At 38.6% G+C, this 20,887-nt stretch overlaps 1 protein-coding gene across 1 annotated transcript in view; it reads right to left on the minus strand.

Moving 5' to 3' along the window:
- uba7 (ubiquitin-like modifier activating enzyme 7) overlaps positions 1-20,887 on the minus strand; it is an 88,440-nt gene that overhangs the window by 55,911 nt on the left and 11,642 nt on the right. The window contains exons 11-19 of the mRNA XM_036571325.1: positions 20,022-20,102; positions 18,578-18,733; positions 16,456-16,621; positions 14,508-14,704; positions 13,534-13,598; positions 10,439-10,631; positions 5,128-5,202; positions 3,740-3,938; positions 2,145-2,236 (exon numbers count right to left, since the gene is read on the minus strand). Coding sequence (XP_036427218.1) covers positions 2,145-2,236; positions 3,740-3,938; positions 5,128-5,202; positions 10,439-10,631; positions 13,534-13,598; positions 14,508-14,704; positions 16,456-16,621; positions 18,578-18,733; positions 20,022-20,102 — 1,224 coding nt within the window. The remainder of the gene's footprint in view (positions 1-2,144; positions 2,237-3,739; positions 3,939-5,127; positions 5,203-10,438; positions 10,632-13,533; positions 13,599-14,507; positions 14,705-16,455; positions 16,622-18,577; positions 18,734-20,021; positions 20,103-20,887) is intronic.

Here is a 20,887-nt window from a genome sequence, read left to right on the forward strand (position 1 = left end):
TAGTGTCAGTTTGAGCAAATAGAAGAGTTTATGGGTGTTGAAAAAAGTCTTCCTCATGCATATGCATTTAATGCATTTAATGCATATGCATTCGAGAAAGAATCCTGCAAAACGTGGGAGGGCGTGCACAGTTTGACGTCCCATGCGCAGCCTTAGTAAATCGAACGCTAATTTCAGATACACTGCTGTAGCATCAAAGCATATTTTGCGCTGTGCTTGCACTCATACACAGTTAGATCCAGAAATATTTGGACAAAGTTACTGAAATTTTAGAACATTATTTTATGTACAGATGAGAGAAAGATTCTCTCCCCATCGTTGTACTAGAAGGGTGGGAAGAGAAGAGTACAGAGAAAGAAATGCTCATTAGCCAACGCATAGCACTTCATCTAGAGATACAGTTATTGTGTGGGCATGTATTGCAGCCAATGGACTTGGATCCCTTGTATTTATTGATGTGATTGCTGACAAAACCAGCAATTCTGAAGCGTGAACGCCTATACTAACCATCTTGATTTAGCCAAATGCTTCAGTGGTGCTTCACACTGCAGATGGACAATGACTCAAATCATACTGCAAAAGCAACCCCATTTTTTAAGGCAAAGAAGTGGAATGATCTGCAATGGCCAAGGCAGTCGCCTGACCTCAATCCAATCGAGCATGTATTTCATTTACTGAAGGTAACACAGGTTTTTTTTTTTTAAGAAGATGGCCCAAGAACAAGCAGGAACTGCAGACCACTGCAGTAAATGTCCAGTAGAGCATCACCAGAGAAGAAGCCCAGCATCTGATGATGCCTATGAGTTCCAGACTTCAGGCAGCCACTGCCTGCAAGGGATTTGCAACCAAGTATTAACCCCTTACCAAGCCAAAGTTTTATTCCACACTACTATAACCTAAAAAAGCTCCATTCGTTTGCATATAAAAGTCCTTGTACTTAATGAATAATAAGCCTTAGTATGTAAAACACCTGGAATGTAAAGGGGTTGAAATGCTAATGTAATTTATGTTATTTATAATTCTAGTTTGTCCAATTACTTTTGAGCCCCCACAAATTGTGTGGCTATGTATGAAAATGGTTGCAATTCCTACACCATTTGGATGTAAATACCCTCAAATTACCCCTTGAATGGCCAGGGCCCACCAGCAGGCCAAAGGTTTTTATTACACACTTCTATAACCTAAGAATAGCTCAGCCAGTTTGCTCTGAAGTCCCTGTAGTTACTGAATAATAAGCCTTAGTCATGTAAAAAGTCGGAAGTCTATAAGTCTGCATATTGAGCTCATTATTTTATATTTCTTATACGTCCCAGAACAATGACGATGACACAGCCTGTCGAAAACAAATTTCCTCTTTGGACGACAACAAAGAATCTAATCTAATTATTTTATATCAACTCAATTTGCTGGATTATACAGCTAAATCAACAGTAAAAGTAACTTTGTTCACCTCCAAATATTTATGGACCAAACTGTACATTTGGCCCTGAATGAAGGTTAAAAGTGACATTATTGACTTGAATTTATTTTCAACATATTGAAGGCATGTCACAATCACAATATGAAGCAATATCATTGCAGTTCTGGTACTTTGTCTAGACCGTTCGACACTAAACCAATTCTAAACATCTTCTATGAGTGGAAAAGTGTGACATTGTTCAGAACTTGCTGCCCTGGGTAAGTGTGGAAGTGTGCGGTTGTCTGGTCAGTCATCTCTCCGCTGCTTCAAAGAACAAATTTGTGCACATCACTGTTCCACCACAGGAAAATGAGGATCCCAACTCAAAGACCGAAGTTCCTCTAGCTTTTCATGAGGTTCCTTTCTTCCTAGATCTCCTTCTGAGAAGCAACCACTATGAGGCTGGAGGTTTTTAAAGCAGTTCATGAACAGTGGACTGTACTGTGCTCTGTACTCCATTAGGGCTACTTAGGGATGGAGTTGGATAAGGGTCAGTGAACCCTTAAGTCTCAGGGTGAGTGGTAAAGGAACAGTTTTGTGGGTCTGTTAGACCTCCTACCTGGCAGTGGTCGCCAGTGTGTCTGTGAGCAGCAGAACACATACAAATGTGTCTGATGTTGTACATGCACAGATGCATCCACACATGCACTGATAAAAAAAATAAAATAAAAAAATAAACAACTACCTTTTCAAATTCCAGCGGAACCATCCGGAAGTTCTGGCTGGGCAGCTGGAGGCTCGAGAGCTTCTGCTTCAGCTCCTCTAACTTGGCTTTGTCTGAGAGAAGAAGACGGAGAGGTCACTGAGATCCACAAAGTTCTCCACTATATACTTGATCACCTAGTGCAAGTGTAGAGTAGAGATGGTCATGCTAGTTAAATGTAATAAACAGATAAATCTCCAATTTTTTCTATTTTTATTTTTCTACATTATTTGAGCACAGCAGCTACCCTTTACATTGTGTGGAAATTTCATAATGATTAAGCTAACAGAAATGCTCCAACACTGCTCTTGACATCAAATTGTGTTCAAAAAGTTTTTGCCTTCTCTTGTACAGCTGCCTTTTTGGTGATACTTGTTTTTTATCTGGACAGTGATAAAATGCTAACTATCTGTTTTCACCTCAGCGAATGTCACTAGCCTATTTACATTATAGCTATTTTTTCCCCTCAAAGCTTTTAGATTGAAAACAGTTTGAGAAGAGTTAATTAGCTGATATCAAACGTGTTGAATTCACTAGATCATGGTGACAGTTTTATTCCATTAAATCAATATGAGCAGTGTATAAAATGAGCTTGAGCTTAATGTTTATTGTGCTTTTTTGCAACACTTCATATGTACCCACAGCATTTCTCATCTGGTATTTGGCAGCCTTTAGACAGCTGCAGTAGTCTTTCTGAAATTTCCTTCATTGGACAAAACAAATAATAAACTCTGACCAAAACATAAGACACAATCTCTACACTGCCCTCTGGTGGTGCAGTTCAGACATCTCATGCTTTTAAAATATAAGAATGTATAGCTGTATGCAAAAGTTTGGCCGACCTGGTCAAATTCCATGTTTTGTTTTTTTTTCTAAGTGAAAATAAGTTACACATCATCCACAAAGAACATTTCAGCACATTTTAATACACAATTACTGTACATTTTCTGAGTTCAACATAATGGGGAAAAATTACAAATAAAATGTGGCCTCTACAAAGGTTAAGGCACACTTTATATTACAGATCCAATAAATTAACTCAAAATAAACAAAAATTGTGCAATAAAATTTAAGTGTGTTCTCTGTTGAGGATTTGTTAACTTATTTTCACTTAGAAAATCAACATTGAACAAAAAAAAAACAAAAAAACATGGAATTTGAATAGGGTATTCAAACTTTTGCACACATCAGAGAGAAGCTAAACTGTTTATCAAAAATTCAAATGTACTACTCGATGCTTTGTGGTTTCTGACACTGAATTTTGGTACTTTTGACCACTTTTACAGTGCAAGAAAACATAAGCAAGTTTATTTGAGATTTCTCAACAACTCAACGTGTTTTGAAGGAAGTGTGTGATTTAGTCATGCAGTTTGCAGGATGCTAATTTGTGGGGTGTAAGCTTCCATTACTTGTCAGCTACATTAGCCTTGCAGCAAAACTGAGTGCAAATCTGAAAAAGCTAACTTTGGGCATCAAACATGGCTTATGAACTACATTTGAGGTTAAGAGGAAAACTGTAAATTTTACTTTTTGGCAAAGTTTTTTTTTATTTCACATTCAACATCCCGCTTACTCACCCTCTTCCTTCCTCTCCTCTTTGCTCTCTGCCAGCTCCTCATCTGTCACAGCAATCTTCACACTAGATTTGGGGGTAAACTCAGGCACATGTACCCCATTCAGGATCTTCTGGACGCCCTCACGGTCCCTTGAACCCTCGATTCCGTAGATCTGCCCGTATAAGTTGGCCGCAGCTACTACAAAATCCATATGGGTGGTCTGCAAAGGTAAAAGAGCGAGGGTCTTTATGTAAACGTTCCATAAACCATCTCTCAACAGTGCAAAGCAGGACCGGGCAAACCTAAATAATTACACTACAGCTGGCAGAAGTGAAAGAAAGGCAGCCAGTGCGTTTGGAGTATGTTTACGCACAAGTACGAAAGGCTGGCATGGGGGGAAATGCTGTCTGACAGAATGCATGGATGTATGTCAGAAGCACACAGAGAGAAGATGGGTGGCTCTGGCCTACAGGAAATAACAGATTCAACACTGAGTATTCACAGACACAGAACAGCAGTTTCAAATCCCAATACAATTCAAACACACCACACAATTCAAATGGACTCGGTCAGTGTTTGAAACTCTGATAACATTGATGCAGTGTAAAAAACAAAGGACAAAAGGCCATAAAAGTCCATAATGACTACAGCATGGCTACAGCTTCAATCTCACATGATTACACTGCATTAGAATAACAGGCTGCAAAGTCCAATAATTGCATGTAGTATTTTTACAGTATTTTTCAGTCCCACCAGGATTGTGTAACCTTTTTTAGGATTGCAATTGTTACAGGTTAAAATGCCTTTTCTCAGTATTCGCACAGTGGATAATTTGTTATACTGCAGCCTAATGGGTGTGTTAAAAATCCACAGTCTCAAAAGAGAAAGAGAATAAAACATTACATGTACACATCATTTAATATTATTTAGTGAGCTGATCAATCACCACTGGGTTACTTGTCAATCATCACAGATATCTACCAGTATTGGTGACAAAATAAAACATTAAATGTGCCAAAAATGAGTTAAAATATGTTTTCCAATATATTAAACTTAGTAACAGAAACTGTGAACTAAAATTAGTAAAAAAGTCATATTTAAGTGTGTTCTCTGCAGTGGATGTGTTAACTTACTTTTCACTTACAAAATCATCAATGTAATCTGATTAATGCCACTCAAACTGAATATACGACTGCGTGTGCGTGTTTGGAGGGGCAGTCGTGATTTCTTGTCTACAGCAGTTTATCACCAGTGATATACTGATGTAGATAAGGATTTAGTGCACAGTAGGAGAGAAAAGGTGAGGTGTTATCAGGCAAGAGAAAGATATTTCAGGCATTTCTGTCCTAAGGGGGCAACAGGAGAACCCAAACAGTGACCAAACCAGAGTCTCCCTGGCTTAGACTTACATTGGCTGGGTCAAAGGTTAAGGGATGTGGACATCTCTTTGCTCCCATCCAGAAAGGCAGTCCTGAGCTAGTTACCTGAAGAGACAGCAGAGAGATAACAATTTAAAAGAAGTAAAACATTACCATCCCACTGGCATAATGGCAACTGTTAGAGAAATTGAAGTAGCCTTTAAAACGGCCCATTGAGTTCTATTATAGAGGTGTTTTGAGTAAAGTGGTTTTCTGTTCTTTTCTAAGTACAGCAAAATTAAAGTGCCACAAAAAAAAGATTTTGCCTCCCTTTTTGAGTTTGGAGTAGTATGTAAACACTTTAGTTTCATCCATCCCTTGTCCATATATATATATATACACACACACATACACACACATACATATGTGTGTGTGTGTATGTATATATATATATATATATATATATATATATATAATACCTCGTATCTCTAAAATGGTAACTTTACAGGAGAAGGGAAAAACATACTCTACTTTTAATGTAAGTCAATGGACCCGGACTTTTTTTCCCCCAAGTGATTTTGGGTCATTTCTTTTGGTCCATTCTTTGAGAAATTTGCACACAGTGTAAAGAACGAATGGTATTTTCAAAGTATATCAAACACTGAAGAACGACGAAAATGGAGATATGAGGTTTTGTTCTGACAACAATATGTATATGGAAATTAAGCTGAAAGAACAGCCCATTTAGAGTTCATTGTTCTTGTGATGTAACGAAAACCAACACATTTACATATAATCAACTATTCAGCCGACAGCAGTTTAGCCTGTCTGTTCACAGTAAAGTTATAAGGAGTGTTTCAGCCTGGACTGTGATTTGAAGAAGGCACAATACAGAGCAGCCAATGAGAACAGAAGTTATATATATATATATATATATATATATATATACATATATAGGCACAGTAAGTTAACTGTTTAATTCTATTAATTGGAAAATGGTCATGTAAAATGAAATAGGACTGTTTTTAGAACCTAAAACAACAGAAATATTGTAAGCTAAAAACTAAAAACTCATATCTCCAAAATAGTAACTTCACAGAAGAAGGAATAAAAATTGGAAGACAATGTAAAGATTTCATCCCAAGTAATTTTGGCACGTCTTTTGGCCTGACAGTGATGATCTATTACAGATGCAGCAGACAGACTAGCCTAAAAACCAAAAGAGAGAGTTAAAGCCAATGAAACTTAACAACTTGAAACTCACAGAGGAGCTGGAGACATGAACAGTGTTTGCAGACGCAATTCACAAACTAACGCCAAACACTGAGCAGCAGACTGTATGTCTGTAAAGCTCTTGTCTCCAAGCCTTTTGCTCTGTAATGAGTTTATCAGGTGTTTAACACAATTTGTCCCGTGATAAAAGCCCAGAGGGGAGCTGCTCAGAGGACCAGTTGCTGTGGAGCCTTTGATCAGACTGACAGCAGAAACATCACTGCTAATGATGTCACAGGCTTATCACCAAACCATCTAATCAAACCCAGAACAGTTCACATGAACTCCACAGCGTTTAGATTTCTCTGCATTTCCAAAATGTCTGCATAATCAAGTCATCATGAGTGTTTGATGTAAAACGCTCAGTTCTAGAGACACTTACTGACTCAGAATCGTTCACGGTGGCGTTGATAGGAACCAGACGTCTGAAGACTTAATGTCTTGAAATTCGCCCTCACAAAAAATGATTATAAACATGCTGCCTGATGTCTGAGGCTTTGTTTTATGACCATTTCGTGTTAAGGTTTGCTTAAAATACATTTTTTAAAATACATTCATGGGTCAGGTACATGCAGGGTGCTGTAAAGCAAATTTTTAGATTTAGATTTATCACTATTTCACCATCATAAACATCACATTTAAACACAAAGAGAGTGTCGGTCATTTGGCTAGTAAAATGTCTTGTGTTGCAGACATTGCACCCCCTGGTTCCTTAAACCATCACTGTGAAAAAAATTGAGTTGGCAAGTTTTCTCTACATTGAACCATTTCACAACAAACCACTCTGAATGACTTTGTTTACAACTTAACACTTGAATTACACAAGAATTTAAATAAATCTCCATGAACACCTAAAACTAAAAGTGGAATCAATTATCTTCATACTTTTCACTGTATACTGGTGTTTCATTACATGATCATCAAATGATTCGCGCCCTCTGATTCTGCACAAGCAAACTGGGCCTGCAATTTCACAAAAAATACAACATACAACACAACACTGCATTTCCTCAGACAGCTTGGTTTCTCTAGTTTAATGTGGAATTTGAATCATGTTAATATCTCAAACCACTGAAAAGTTATTTAAGTTAGGGTCAGTGTTAACATCCTTAATCTCACGTTTGAAGAGTGTCCTATAATTTAGCTATACACAAAACACTGGGACAACATGTGCAGCAACAAAATTGGCCTAAGACCAAAAAACGTGACATTTCTTAATTTATATATTTGTGTATTATTATTTATATTATTATTATTATTATTATTATTATTTTGTTTAAATCAAACTGATATCTGGAATTTACAACTTATCTCAGAGCTACACTTCAGGCCGTCATAGAATTCAAACCATACCTACAAATGAACAAATATTTAATTGCCACTAAAAAACCTTTACAGGACACACTTAAAATGATGGTGCTTCAAGGGTTCTTTAATAAAGAAAATGGTTCTATATAGAACTTTTGATGGTGAATGTGCACGAAAAAACATTCTTCTACTGTTATGATGTCAGGCTTGTTACAATAGAAGAACGCTGTTTGGTGCTATATAGAATCATTTTCAAAAAGGTTCTACATAGAACCATCTACAGCATATTCTCCATCAATCTGAGGAACCCTTTCATGATGCAAAGAACCCTTTAATCATGCAAAGCGTTCTTTGAGTTTCCATGGTTCTACATAGAACCATTTTCTTTACTAAAGAACCCTTGAAGAAATCATTTTTAAGTGTGTATGCACTGATATGGGAATTGTGCGCTGATGCCAATATTCTTCATGCACATCTGCTGATGCTGATACATACATATTTATAAAATGTACACATTAGTAATAAATCCACCTGGATCAGCATTACAGAGTGCAGTGAAATGAATAAAATGCAGATATTTGAATACTGTTACCCAGCATTGCCTAAACGTGCAGCTCTTCTAGAGGACAATGGGTACATCATCAAACATCAGTTTGAAATACTGACCAAATATAAACGTCTCCTGATATCAAAATACTAGTCCACTAGATAAGAACAGAGCAGCAAGATAATGGACATTTCCAACTTTCTGACCACTGCTGTCATCTGCCTGCTCAGTGCTTGTGCACACAGAGAGATATAGATTAGACAGTGATGTCTCTATGCTGCAGGCGTGGAACAACATCCTGTAGTCCTGAACAGTGGTGACCACTGCACACTCACAATGTTACACAATCACCTGCTCGGCCTCACACAGAAACGCAAATTCTAGCTGCAAAAATGCTCACTTGCATTTTTCAATTTCAGATTTTCTGCTTATGTTAGTTCGGCTTTTTTGAAGGAAATGCCACATATACAACTCCTCTAATCTGGACAACGATAACACAGTTTGAAACAGTTCAAGTTTTATCAGAAAGGTAATTCACTGCTCAAGAGCAGAGATGACCCATTTTTGCTTTATGATGAGCTGTGGCCATAATCAATTTCCTCAAAACAGCACTGTGGTCAAAATAATGACAGTTAGCTGGGAACTGACACTATGAGAAAGACCACAGAACTACCGGTACAGCCTTTCAGCTCAGAGACAGAGAGAGGGGGGGCTGAGGTGTGCGTGCCCTTCATGACCTGAATAAATGTAATGTATATCAGCTTCTAATGTGTTTCTACTCTGCAGTAGAACTGTATGTGATGTGTACTCTACATCTACACACATTTTGGAAAAGCTGTATGTCAGTCCATTAGTCCGCAAATAAGTTAACACATCCTCTACAGGAGACAAACAGGAATAAGTTTTGGGTTGACGTATATGGTTAGTGTTAGGACCAGGGTAAAAGTAAGAGAAAATTAGGGGAAATAGATATTTAGTTAACTGTAAGTTGAATGTTAGGTAAGCATCTACAAAGCACTTACAGCAGGTTATCCAAATGATCTGTTCCCCACAATTCTGTTTATTTCTTTTTAACCCATGTGTGGTGTTCACTTCACTCTGTTCACCCCCCACACATTTATATTACACATGTGGTGTTGGGCTGAACCTGCAGGGAATAAAAGTGTGGAGGTGCTGTGTCCTTCACTCTGTTCTCCTCCTACATGGCCTGCTGTTAGTGAGTGTGTGTGTGTGTGTGTGTGTGTGTATGTGTGTGTGTGTGCATGTGTTCGCATATGTGTGTGTGTGTGTCTGTGTGTGTGTGAGGGTGGACAACATGGACAGGCTGCTGACTGGCTACAGCTGCTAAAGGAGAACCCTACGCTAGACACTTGTGATATTTTAAACCTTTGTCATTTTTACATAACTTGTTATGACTATTGATTTAAAAAAAACAATAATGCACTGGGTCCACCAGACCACTGAGTAACAAACACATCAACACCACACAAGGGTTAACATACTGGACGAAAATAAGACATAAAATGCGGCATGTGCCCAAACAGTTACACACGCCACATTTTATTATTTTTGCTTCCCTTATATGTTAAATTCTGCAAATTAATAGTAACCAGTGCACTTGACCAGGGGTACCCAAACTTTTGCATAAGACTATTTAACAGCTGTATGCAGGAAAGCTATTGTTAATGACAAATACTCACAATTGAGCACATAAAATCATGACTAAGAAATTGCAACAGTTTTTAATGATTCACATATGTTATGTGTATATTGATGTACATTGTAGGCATCATGTCTGCACAGTGTGCTTTTTACTGTTGTCAGTGTTGTGTTTGTACTGTGTGTGGTTTTTACCATTTTTCTGCCTTGACCAAGTTCTACTCCTATTCTGTTCTGTTCTAAATACAGTACAATTAGCTGTATGTTTATGTTGCGTCGGCCTTGAGACTAGGCCTTCTCAAACATTCTGTTTTTTCTTCCTCCCTGACACAACTCCATCTCTCAGAGCTGAATGAAACTGAATGAACGGAGTTTGTGCAGGCCACAGCCCCCCCTGCTGGTCTCAAATGCAGTCTCACAGCACAGCTGCATCCTCCAGGCCGCTGGCACTGAGCCATGATTTGCCAACTGCTGGATGTCATCCCCCTCTCTAATACACAGACACTCACTGTCAGCAAATGTTTACACTAGTCTGCACTGAATCAGACGTATGTGTGGATGTATGTGTGGAATTACATGGTTTGGAGGGAAGCAGTGGAGCAGCTGGTCGATGTGGTTGTTGTAGAGGCTCTCCCACTGGATACGGGCCCATGCTACGCACTCAGTCCAGTCCTGCGGTCGGTCCTTCAGACTGGCGTAGACTCCCTCCAACACCTCCACAGCCTCCACCTCCCCACGGGCCACTGTACGAGCCCAGAACTCAGGGTCACTGTCAGAGAGAACCAGAACAAGTGAAGAACGGAAGATCAACATAACACTCGATAAGGACTGATGCAACCAATGTGGTGCCTATTTTAGCGCTGCTGGTCAACAGCAGTATGAGATTTTATTTCAGTTCTAATCAGTTCTATGCCTATGTAGTCTCAAAGGAACAGTCCAGAAAAAAAATAATACAATTTTTTTTCTCCCTTAATAGTAATTTCTTTTCAATATTTGATCAAGTTCTTTCCATTTATGTATAATTCAATCATTAAGACTGAAACAAGGTCATTCTGAGTGGATTGGTCTGAAATGAGAAACTTAGAAAATCAGAACTGCTCACAGTGGTGGTGATAGGAACCAGACGTCCAGTGTTTGATGTCCCTAAAAATCTCCCTCACATGAAGCTAATACATGAAATAGTTATAAGCTGTCTGATGTCTGAGACACTGTTTTCAATAGTTTTTAGTAGTTATTTTTTAAAACACATTCATGGCTGAGAGGAAAAGGTCATTTTTAAGATTGACCACTTTTTCATCATCATCATCATCAATATTATATTGATAATGGCAGTCATGGGGTGGAGGTTAGGGAACCTAGGGAGCCGACAGGACATGACTGAAGTGCCCTTGAGCAAGGAACCTAACCCCCAACTGCTCACCGGGCACTGTGGATAGGCCTGCCCACCACACCGGGCAAGAGTGCTCACTTCCCCCTAGTGTGTATGTTCACTAGCGCGTATGTATGTGGGTGTTTCACAGCACGGATGGGTTAAATGCGGAGGTCTAATTCTTCTGTGTGCGAGCACAGTTGGCCAATGGTTCTGATCTAAAAGCTCAGAAGACTCGTGTAGGTTCACTGGTGGTTTTGGATAGTAAATAAAATGGCTATATTTGTGTTGTAGTCATGGTGACTCCTGGTTTCTATCACCACCACTGTAAAGAAATCGGAATGACCACTCTGAATGTTTACATTTTATTGACTGAATCAGGTAGAAATAAAACAAAACAAAAATTAATGGAAATTTTTAGCTTTGAGCTACAAGGCTAATGTAGCTAGCATGTTATAAAAGCTTCTGACCACCAGTTTGTAACATGAAACCTACATGCCTCAACAATCACAAGCCTGATTCAAATCATACAAAGTTATTAAGTAATCTCTAATAGACTTGCTCATTCGGTTTTGACACTGTGTGACATACTGTTATCCATAAAATGGACCAAAGTATATTAGCATAGCTAAAAACAGGGGCAGCAGCCATGGAGTTTGTGAATTTTGTCAATACCTTTGTCCATTTGAGATTACCAGACAAACAGTTTGAGGCTAGTGTAATGATTCAAGCATGTAGGTGGCCCAGTGCTAATCAGTGGGGTATAGGTTTAAGTGTTAGTCACATTAGCTTTGTATTTCAAGTGCAAAACTAAAGAAGCAAACTTAAGACACTGAACATTTGCTGATTATGTTTACTGGACTACATTTGATTTAAGTGGAAATTTGTACAGACATGGATTTTTTGCCAGACTTTTCTTTTATGCTTGCTGAAAGTTGAGTTTTCCCACACAAAAAAAGCGAAAAGTAAGCAAGACAAAGAGCTACAGAAGAATGCGCCTCAAGATAATTATACAGGGAACTGGGGGTTGCAAAAGTTTCTTCATTCAAAACCGCACACAAGCCAAACATCTACTGGTAACATTCTTTTTCAAGCACAGACGACTGCAGACACAGCAAAATCACCCTGGTTTTCAGTCTAGTCTGGTGTGCAATATGTGGTTGCGTTGGCCTGCATAACATATTGTGAGGTGCTAATGTAACTATTGTACTGGTGTAAGCTGCTGGGGTTGATGAGTCAGTGTAGTGGCTAGGGTGGGTCCTCTTTAACTTCAGTCAGAAGGTGCTTTTGCAGTCAATCAACAGGAAGTAGTTGGTTTGAAGGGAAACATGCTGCAGCACACACTATGCACTATCTGCCCGGCCCACAAGCCTCCTCTTCCTGTCTGAGCGTTTGCACTAATTTCTTGCTAAACATCCCTCGCTTTCTTTCAAACAGCGGAGAGGGGGCAGATCTGGCTTAAAGGGGAACTCCATCGATTTTTCAAAATTTTCAACTATTAGGGTGTAAACAAAAGTCATTTGGAATGGTGTGAGAAAAGATCTATTGTAGAGAAACATACTGACTCTTTTACCGATTTCTTTACAGTGGTGGTGATAGGAACCAGGGATCTCGATGTCTACAACACAAATATAGCCATTTTGTTTACTATCCAAAACCACCAGTGAACCCACATGAGTTTTTACATATAATGCTAATAATCGTAAAAATGGTAAATCTGAAAAAATGTTTTTTTTTTTTTTTACTATTTTGCCTTATAACACTTACATTTCCCTCTCTAAGAATACATTTTAGGCCAAAACCTTTTCAAAACTTCTAAAACAATGTCTCAGACATCAGTCAGCATATTCACAACCATTTCATTTAATCATTTTTTTTCACAACTTCCAGAGGCATTAAACGCTTCAGATGTCAGGTTGCCATTACCACTGTGAACAATTCTGACTTTGTAAGTCTTTCTAGAATAGAGCATTTCACTTAAACCACTTCAAATGACTTTGTCTACATCTTGACTATTTACTTATGCAGAAATTTTGAAAATGGGTGGAATTCCCCTCTAAGTCAACACTTGGTTCAGGAAGGCAGGAGACAGCTCAGACTCAGCAAATAACGAATGACTATATCTGGACAGGAGGAACCTGTTAAAGGCTTGCAGTTCTAGGGTGTTGTGAGCGTGTGCGTTTGTGTCTGGGAATGACAGCCTGTCTAACGGACAAACCTCAGCTTCTAAATATTTATTGCAGTCCATATTTTCTCCTGTTGTTTTTTTCAAATGGTTGCTGCACACTGGATTTGAACATACCTCAGATACTGGTTAACATTCTCAGCTGAGTGCTTGAACAGGCCCTCAAACTGGTCTCTGGCCCACTGAAACGACAGTTGGATACATTACATGCATCTACAGTCTATGTGCGACATGCATAATAGCATATAATACCCTGCTTAGTGAATCACTGTGATAGCAGCCTCAAAGGGTTTAAATGTCTTAACAGTCATAGGTCCTTTTTAAGGGTTGTGATAACAGACGGGGCATTTCACGCCTCAGAGTGATGCAAAATTAACATGAATATAGCCTCAGAACCCATGTTAATATTAAAGCCCTTAGGACCAGCAACTCAAAACACAAAGTGGGTGACTTAACCACTCTGCTACAGAGTGCACAGCTCAAAAAAATTACTCTATCTTGAACTACTAGCCTGTAAAAATGCTTTAAACATGACAATTCTTCTCACTCACAGTGTTATGTGTAAAATGAAGCAGTAAAGGCCACGGGCACAACAAACCTGCATCACCATAAAGAGCTTTTTAAGGCATTAAATCATTTTAGCAGGCATATAGCCCTACACAGAAATGGCTGTTAAGGAAACGCTGACTGCAGAGGTTAGAGAGATCTCTATTAATTACACAGCACAATTAAGTCTGTTTGTGATGCAGATTCAGAGTAAAAAACACATTTATAATCATAATTTAGTGTTTCTCATATCACCAACACAATATCCAGGAACTGTACTTGTGTTTAACATCACATTTTATGTTCATATCGGGCAGCCCTAAAGCTGTGCGTTGCAAAATATACCAAAAATATCAGCTGTTTTGTGGTATTTTTCTTACATAATTGGAAACATAATGATGAAAATCAAATCTTACATTATAAACACTAAAACAATAGGAATGCAAAGAGTCCACAAACTTTTCTAGCAGTGAGAAAGACAGACAGACGAGAACATGATTAACAAATGGATTGAAAGTACAGTCCCAGTCATGTGCAACGCTCACCTGCAGAGTGTGCTCTATGTGGTGGGGAAAGTGCTTCAGGGTGCAGAGAGGAATGGCCTTCTGTCCTGATGATGATGCTGGGCCATAAGACTCAGTCAGGTGTGGAACCACCACCAGAGTGTGCCCTTTACTGCCCAGTGTGCCCCCCTCCAACATGGGCCTTTGGTACTGCACACAGCGCCCATCCAGATAGACTCCTTTAAACAGACACAGAGAAATATTACAATTTCCATTGCTTTGTAAAGTTCACAAAATACCTATTGCTCTGCAAAAATAAACATAACGAAGTAAATATGTAAATATCATGATAGATGCAATTAGATCAAATCTAGTAGACAAGATTTAAAGCACAACGATTAGAGACACAGTCCTAGCTTAAACACATCAAATGTTGAATATTTAGATCAGCAATGGTTCCCACTTTAAAATGTCTGTTATTAAAGGGCCCATATCTTGGAAAAATAACTTTTCCTCACTTTCTAGAAATAGAAGAGTGTGATGTACTATGTAAACACTGTTAAAGTTTCAAAACATATCATTCACTCCTCAGCCCATATATGAAACTCTATATCAAATATCACATTTACATATATCTGCCTATTTAGCTTGCAGTAGATTAGCGCCACCCATTCATGCTTAAGCTGTAAAGACTGTTTCATCCCAGACTGCTTTTTGAATGAGGTGCAATACAGAGCAGCCAATCAAAGCAGAGCTCATTTATATATTTATTTATATATGTCAGTCTTAAAGGCACCGTATTAGAAACAGCCTGTTTAATTCTAAGCGAGAGGTTGGTGTCACGTATGACTGAGCTCTATTTACAATAGAGCAAAACAAGGGAACAATTAGTAACCCAGGCCAGGTCAGAACCAAGAGAGCAGCGGTTGAAAGCCAGAGAAGCTAATATCAAAACCATCAATGTCCATAAGAAAAATCCAACAGAGTAAATAAGGACCAAAGAGGGTCAAACAACAAAGGAGGCATAAACAGACCATTCAGTATGCAAAAGACAGGACAGTTGGCAACACTTCACAAGGAGTGAGTGAAATGAACAGGTATATATACAAACAGAACTAATGAGCACAGGTGAGAGTGATTAGAATTCAGGGGAGGAGGATCTGTAACTGTTCGTGATTGGGTGATAGTGGGCTTGTGACTGTGACATCAGAACCAGATGCATTATGGGTGTTGGAGTTCACCTGTGTCTAAGTCTTCTGGTGAAATGGGTCGCGTGACAGTTGGGAAATCAATTAGGACTGTTACTGTTATATAAACCTACATAAATAATGACAAATGTAAGACAAATGCAAGTTATGGGCCCTTTAATACATCTTAAAAAGGTTTTTTGGTGTTTACAAGCTAAACAGTTATGAAAATGTATCTTTTTTTCTGAAATAAAGCAACGGCTGGCCTTATGAGGGACACAAGTGCCAAGTACAAGCGGCCTCTTTAAGTCCAAGTTCAAGACTTTTCGTTATTTGTTTCGTTCATTGTTTCATTCTTTTTTAACTAAATCCACATGAAAAACAGATGAAAAGTAGAGGGGGATATTAGCAATACTTATAATGTAAGTGTACAAAACCTCCTTTGCACATGTTTTATCATATTTTTATATTTACTGTGTATTTTATGTATATTGCTTACTCCTTCCAATGATACACAGCTGGTCAAATAAGCCAGCATTCTGTCATTTTGGGCAGGGCAGATGGGGGCCGAGAGTGAAGCAACAAGAATGTTGACATGCAATGTGACCTAGAATGCATTCCTAAGCCCTCAGCCCTCCCTGGAGACACTATTACAAAGATCACAATCTGTCTTACATAATAACGGGATTTATCTCTCTCTCACAACAACGCAGAATGCTGTGTTTGTCTGCAGGACAGGTATTCTCCACTTCGGCTTGCACGAGCAAGGTTACGTCACTGGTTTGCAGTGTCATGTCACTCACGGGCGTCTACGTTGTCCAGTGCTGCGGCCACTCCGTCCAGGCCGCTGTAGAACTGGTGTGTGTAGATGCCCTCGCTCTCTGGACACACGCGGTTCTGATGAGCCGTGATGTTCACGCTGGGATTCATCTTTTTCACAGCTTCAGCTGCCACCTCTGACTTCTGCCTCTGTGATGAGAGAGAGAGAGAAAGAGAGAGAGAGAGAGAGGGAGAGAGAGCAGTGGTTTCTATATCAAGCTGATCTAAATTTGTATTTTTTAGGCAAGGGAGGAAAAACTACAATACAAACTACAATACATAGGCCCAAACCTATTTCCCCCCTTGCCACTACCACTTAGCCCTTAGCCCCCCATTTTGCGCATTCACTAAGGGTAGGGTGTCCCAATTTTTGTTGAGATAGAGGGGTAAGGTGAAGTGTTAGGGCTACATGTATTATACAATAACCACTGTATTATCTTAGTTTAATGTCGTTTCAATGTATTATGGTCCTTTGCTTCATAACAAGCATAAAAATCGCCAGTAGTTTGCTGTTGTCTCGGTAGCTAGCTAGCTATATTTCCTGTTCCACCTTAAATAGTCCAGTAGTTCTGACGCCAAAAGCGCCAGAATGTAACTGCTGCTCCATTTAAGGTGGAACAGGAAAATTCAAACAAGAAGCTGGCGAATATCAGACTTCAGTTTCATATCACCGAAGAATTATGGGTGGGTGATAATAAGTGTCTTATCCCCCCTCTTTGAAGGCATATGAGCCCTAAATGTAACTAAAGCCCAGCAGTGAGGAGCTGAACTTTACCCTCCTCTGCTGTCACTGCAGACTGGCAGGGTCGCCTACAGAGCAGCGCTAGTAGCTGTTGATGAAGTAATGCTCTTTTTATTTGAGGGTCCCATTTTGTAGGGAAGATTTCAACCACCACCCCTTGTAACTCAGTTCCAGGCAAGGTGGCACTTGAAAACAAGGCGTAGGGGTAAAAATAAGAAATGGGATTGTGCCTTAATATGCTTTTGGTAAGATACTACTTAAGTAAAAGTACAAATGTACTTAATTGTGAATTTACTTAATGCATTAAAAGTAAAAGGAATATATTCTGAAGGTCCAAATGGAAATGTTCAGAGCAAAAAGTATGGCTTTTTCTCTTGTAAATGTAATTGAGAATTGTAACTAAAAGTAAATGTATCCAGTTGCAATAATACTTGAGCAAAGTATAACTCATCCAAATTAATACCTAAGTACAGTAATGAAGAACAATCACTTATTTTCAACAGTATTTTCCACTCTTGCCTATATGGAGCATAGTATTTTGTGCTAAACTCGCTCCTAAGAGTGAAACTGTTTCTCAAATTGAGCACTTCAATAGTGTACTAGCCACTTTTAGTGCAACTAACACTGGGAAAACACAGAGAACTTCAACAGGATGTAGTGTAATGTTAACAACTGGATGACAGTGTCCAAAATAACCAGGACCAAAGGGCAAAAATTTCACATTATTCAACATTTTGCCTCTTTAAATACAAACATTTGGCCAAAATATCTTCCAAATGAGTTGCTGATGTTGATGTTGTACTGATTTATTACATTTTCCACTGTTAGTGTTTTGATTAAAGGCTACCATACATACCACACATACCATACAAGCTTGAACACCTCTGGCCAAATAACATGTTTTGTTGATTTTCTAGGTGAAAATAAGTTCACACATCCTGTACAGAGAAAAAACTTAGATATGTAATTTTTCTGTAAATTTTAGTGCACAAGTTCCATGTATTTGCTGAACTTAACATGCGGGAAAAAATAGATCATAAAATATAAAATGTGCAGGAGAAATGTGCGAATTCATTTTCACTCAGAAAATCAACAAAATATGTAATTTGACTGGGGGCATCCAAAATTTAGCACTTTTCGACCGTACATTCAGAAGTCACTGCAACTTCAAACATGACTTGAATGTTTTTGTCCTCCAAAACTTGAATCTCTGACTGATTTTATTTGACTCCACTCATTCTTTATTGTATTTAGTGCAAAAAGTGATTTGACCTGATCTGATTTGACTACAGGTTCTAGACAGCGAGCTACAGAGCGTATCATGTAAGGAAATTACAGGACAGGATGCCAACTGGCTTTCTTACCCCTATATCTTCGGACCTGAACAGGAACTGCCGGTTTAGATTGGACCTTTCGATGGAGTCCATGTCCGTCACAGTGATGTGCCCGCCTTCTCCAGCACTGAGGCCAATCAGGGCAAAGTTTTTCAATAATTCACAGCCAATAGCGCCAGCACCCACCTGATTACGCAGAGAGGCGTTTGTGGAGATTCACACAACTACTAGATATACAGCGTGCAGACAAACATATAAGCATAAGAGACATTTATATCATACACTGAAGTCTGGAATCAACGGGCTTCATTCGCCAATATCTTCCTACGTTTTTCTTACATTTGTTCTTGAGAAAGTCTTCAGAAAAAGTCTACGTCAGATTCACGACATGTCCTTTAACTGCAGAACTGTTCACACCTTTGTGCTTTTGAGTGTGTGTCGATTCTGTTCTTACCCAAACCTCAAATGAGAAAACACTGGTGGATGTCAGAATCTTTGTGAAAACTGCATAAGGGGTTTTTAAGAAGAAATTTCCTCTTAAGAATGGTGAGAATGAGGCCCGATGTTTTGAAGACCACAATACAAATTTGGTTTCAGATAAATGTATAAAATCACTCTAAAATCAATGTTAACCGCTGGATTCAGATAATAATCATGGCTCTAGGAAGCTGTGAATAAACAGTAAGGAATGTAAGATGTGTCCAGAATGATGAACAGAGCTGCAGACGATTCTAAAATGACTGAGAAAGCTTTATGGTGTCAAGATATAGTTCACAAGTCTAGATCAAATCAATAACTAGGGGTAAACAACATGTCAAAAAAATAATTACAGTTTATTAATTATTGTTTAATAACTTCTTTTTCACAGAATTATTGAAAAACTAAATTAAATGTAATATCTTTTGCCAAATATTTTGTAATATTTAGACCCATATCAAGTAAAAAAATGCTACAATTTTACAAATGCATTTCAAATGAGATCTTTGTAAAAAAAAAATGTAAGAAAATTTACGGTGTATGTTGAATGCTGAGTGTGCAGCTGGGATCATATGCAGTTTTTAATTGCCAGAGTTTACATTCCTAAAATTTGACTGACTGCTGTTCATGCATGGTCATCATATGTATTACTTGTTATCACACAACTATAAAAATTGAGCAAAAGACTGTATACAGGAATCCCTGAGTGCAGTGACTGGCACACATCCTGGCTATTCTGAAGGAAATGCCACCCGAATCACATTCTTTGACACGCTACACTACCCTGTGTTACTTCCTGCTCTCAGCAGATCCACAGTCAGCTGCCCGAGAGCACTTCCTCCACCTGCCTTGTGAAATAAGCTGAAAAGACTGAACACAGAGTGTCAGTGAGTCAGAACAGCCGTGGAAGCTGAACTTTCCTCTAAAGTGAGCTGAAATGAGGGACAGAGAAGGGCAGTAACGCCCTCTTCTGGTGAAAAATATAAACAACACTCACCAGAAAATATCTCTGTTTCTTTATTTTCTCCTGGAAGTCGGCTCCAAACACAGCGACCTGCCCATCGTAACGACTGTTTCTCTGTGGGGGGGGGGAGAGGAACAAAACGAGACTAAAATAACTAAACATTCATTCCAGCACAGCAAAAATACAGAAATTGAGGAGCTCAAACTGGGGACTTTTGTGAATATTAAGTGTATAGTTATCACTCTTGATTGCACTCCTGGTTTAGCACTCCTGTTTTTTCATAATCTTAAATATGTTCTGATCTAAAAGCTTTGCTCAAATGTCTGAAATGTAGTTCTAAAAATGTAAACAGTTGAAGCATATTTATGAACTTATTCCCAAAACCAAATATTTAAATGTTTCTCAAAAAGCAGATTCAATTTAAAATTTGAAAAATGTTTTTAGAGTCGAGCAACAAAATGACATCAGCCTAATTATTGTTTTCCTCATTAAAAGTGAATTTGCAGAATGTCATCACTAATGGAGAATGTCATCACTAAAGCTCTACATAATTCAGTGATTGAGATGTCAACAAAGTCATTCAGAGTGGTTTGATGTAAAACAGTGAATTACAGACAAATGTAATGACTTATTTCTTTACAGTGGTGGTGATAGTAACCAGGGGTCGCCATGACTACAACCCAAATATAGCCATTCTGTTTACTATACAAAATCACCAGTGAACCTACTCGTGTCTTTGGAGTGTTGATGTGTAATATGGATGATGGCAAAATAGTGGTAAACCTGAAAACAGAGGTCTTCTTTGGGGACTATTTTACCTCACAACACCTTGCATGTACCTCTTCACCATGAACAGACTTTAAAAATAAATTTTAGGCTCAAACTCCTCAGACGTCTGG

This window comes from Colossoma macropomum, unplaced genomic scaffold (genome assembly GCF_904425465.1).
Source record: "Colossoma macropomum unplaced genomic scaffold, Colossoma_macropomum, whole genome shotgun sequence".
Classification (NCBI taxonomy): domain Eukaryota; kingdom Metazoa; phylum Chordata; class Actinopteri; order Characiformes; family Serrasalmidae; genus Colossoma; species Colossoma macropomum.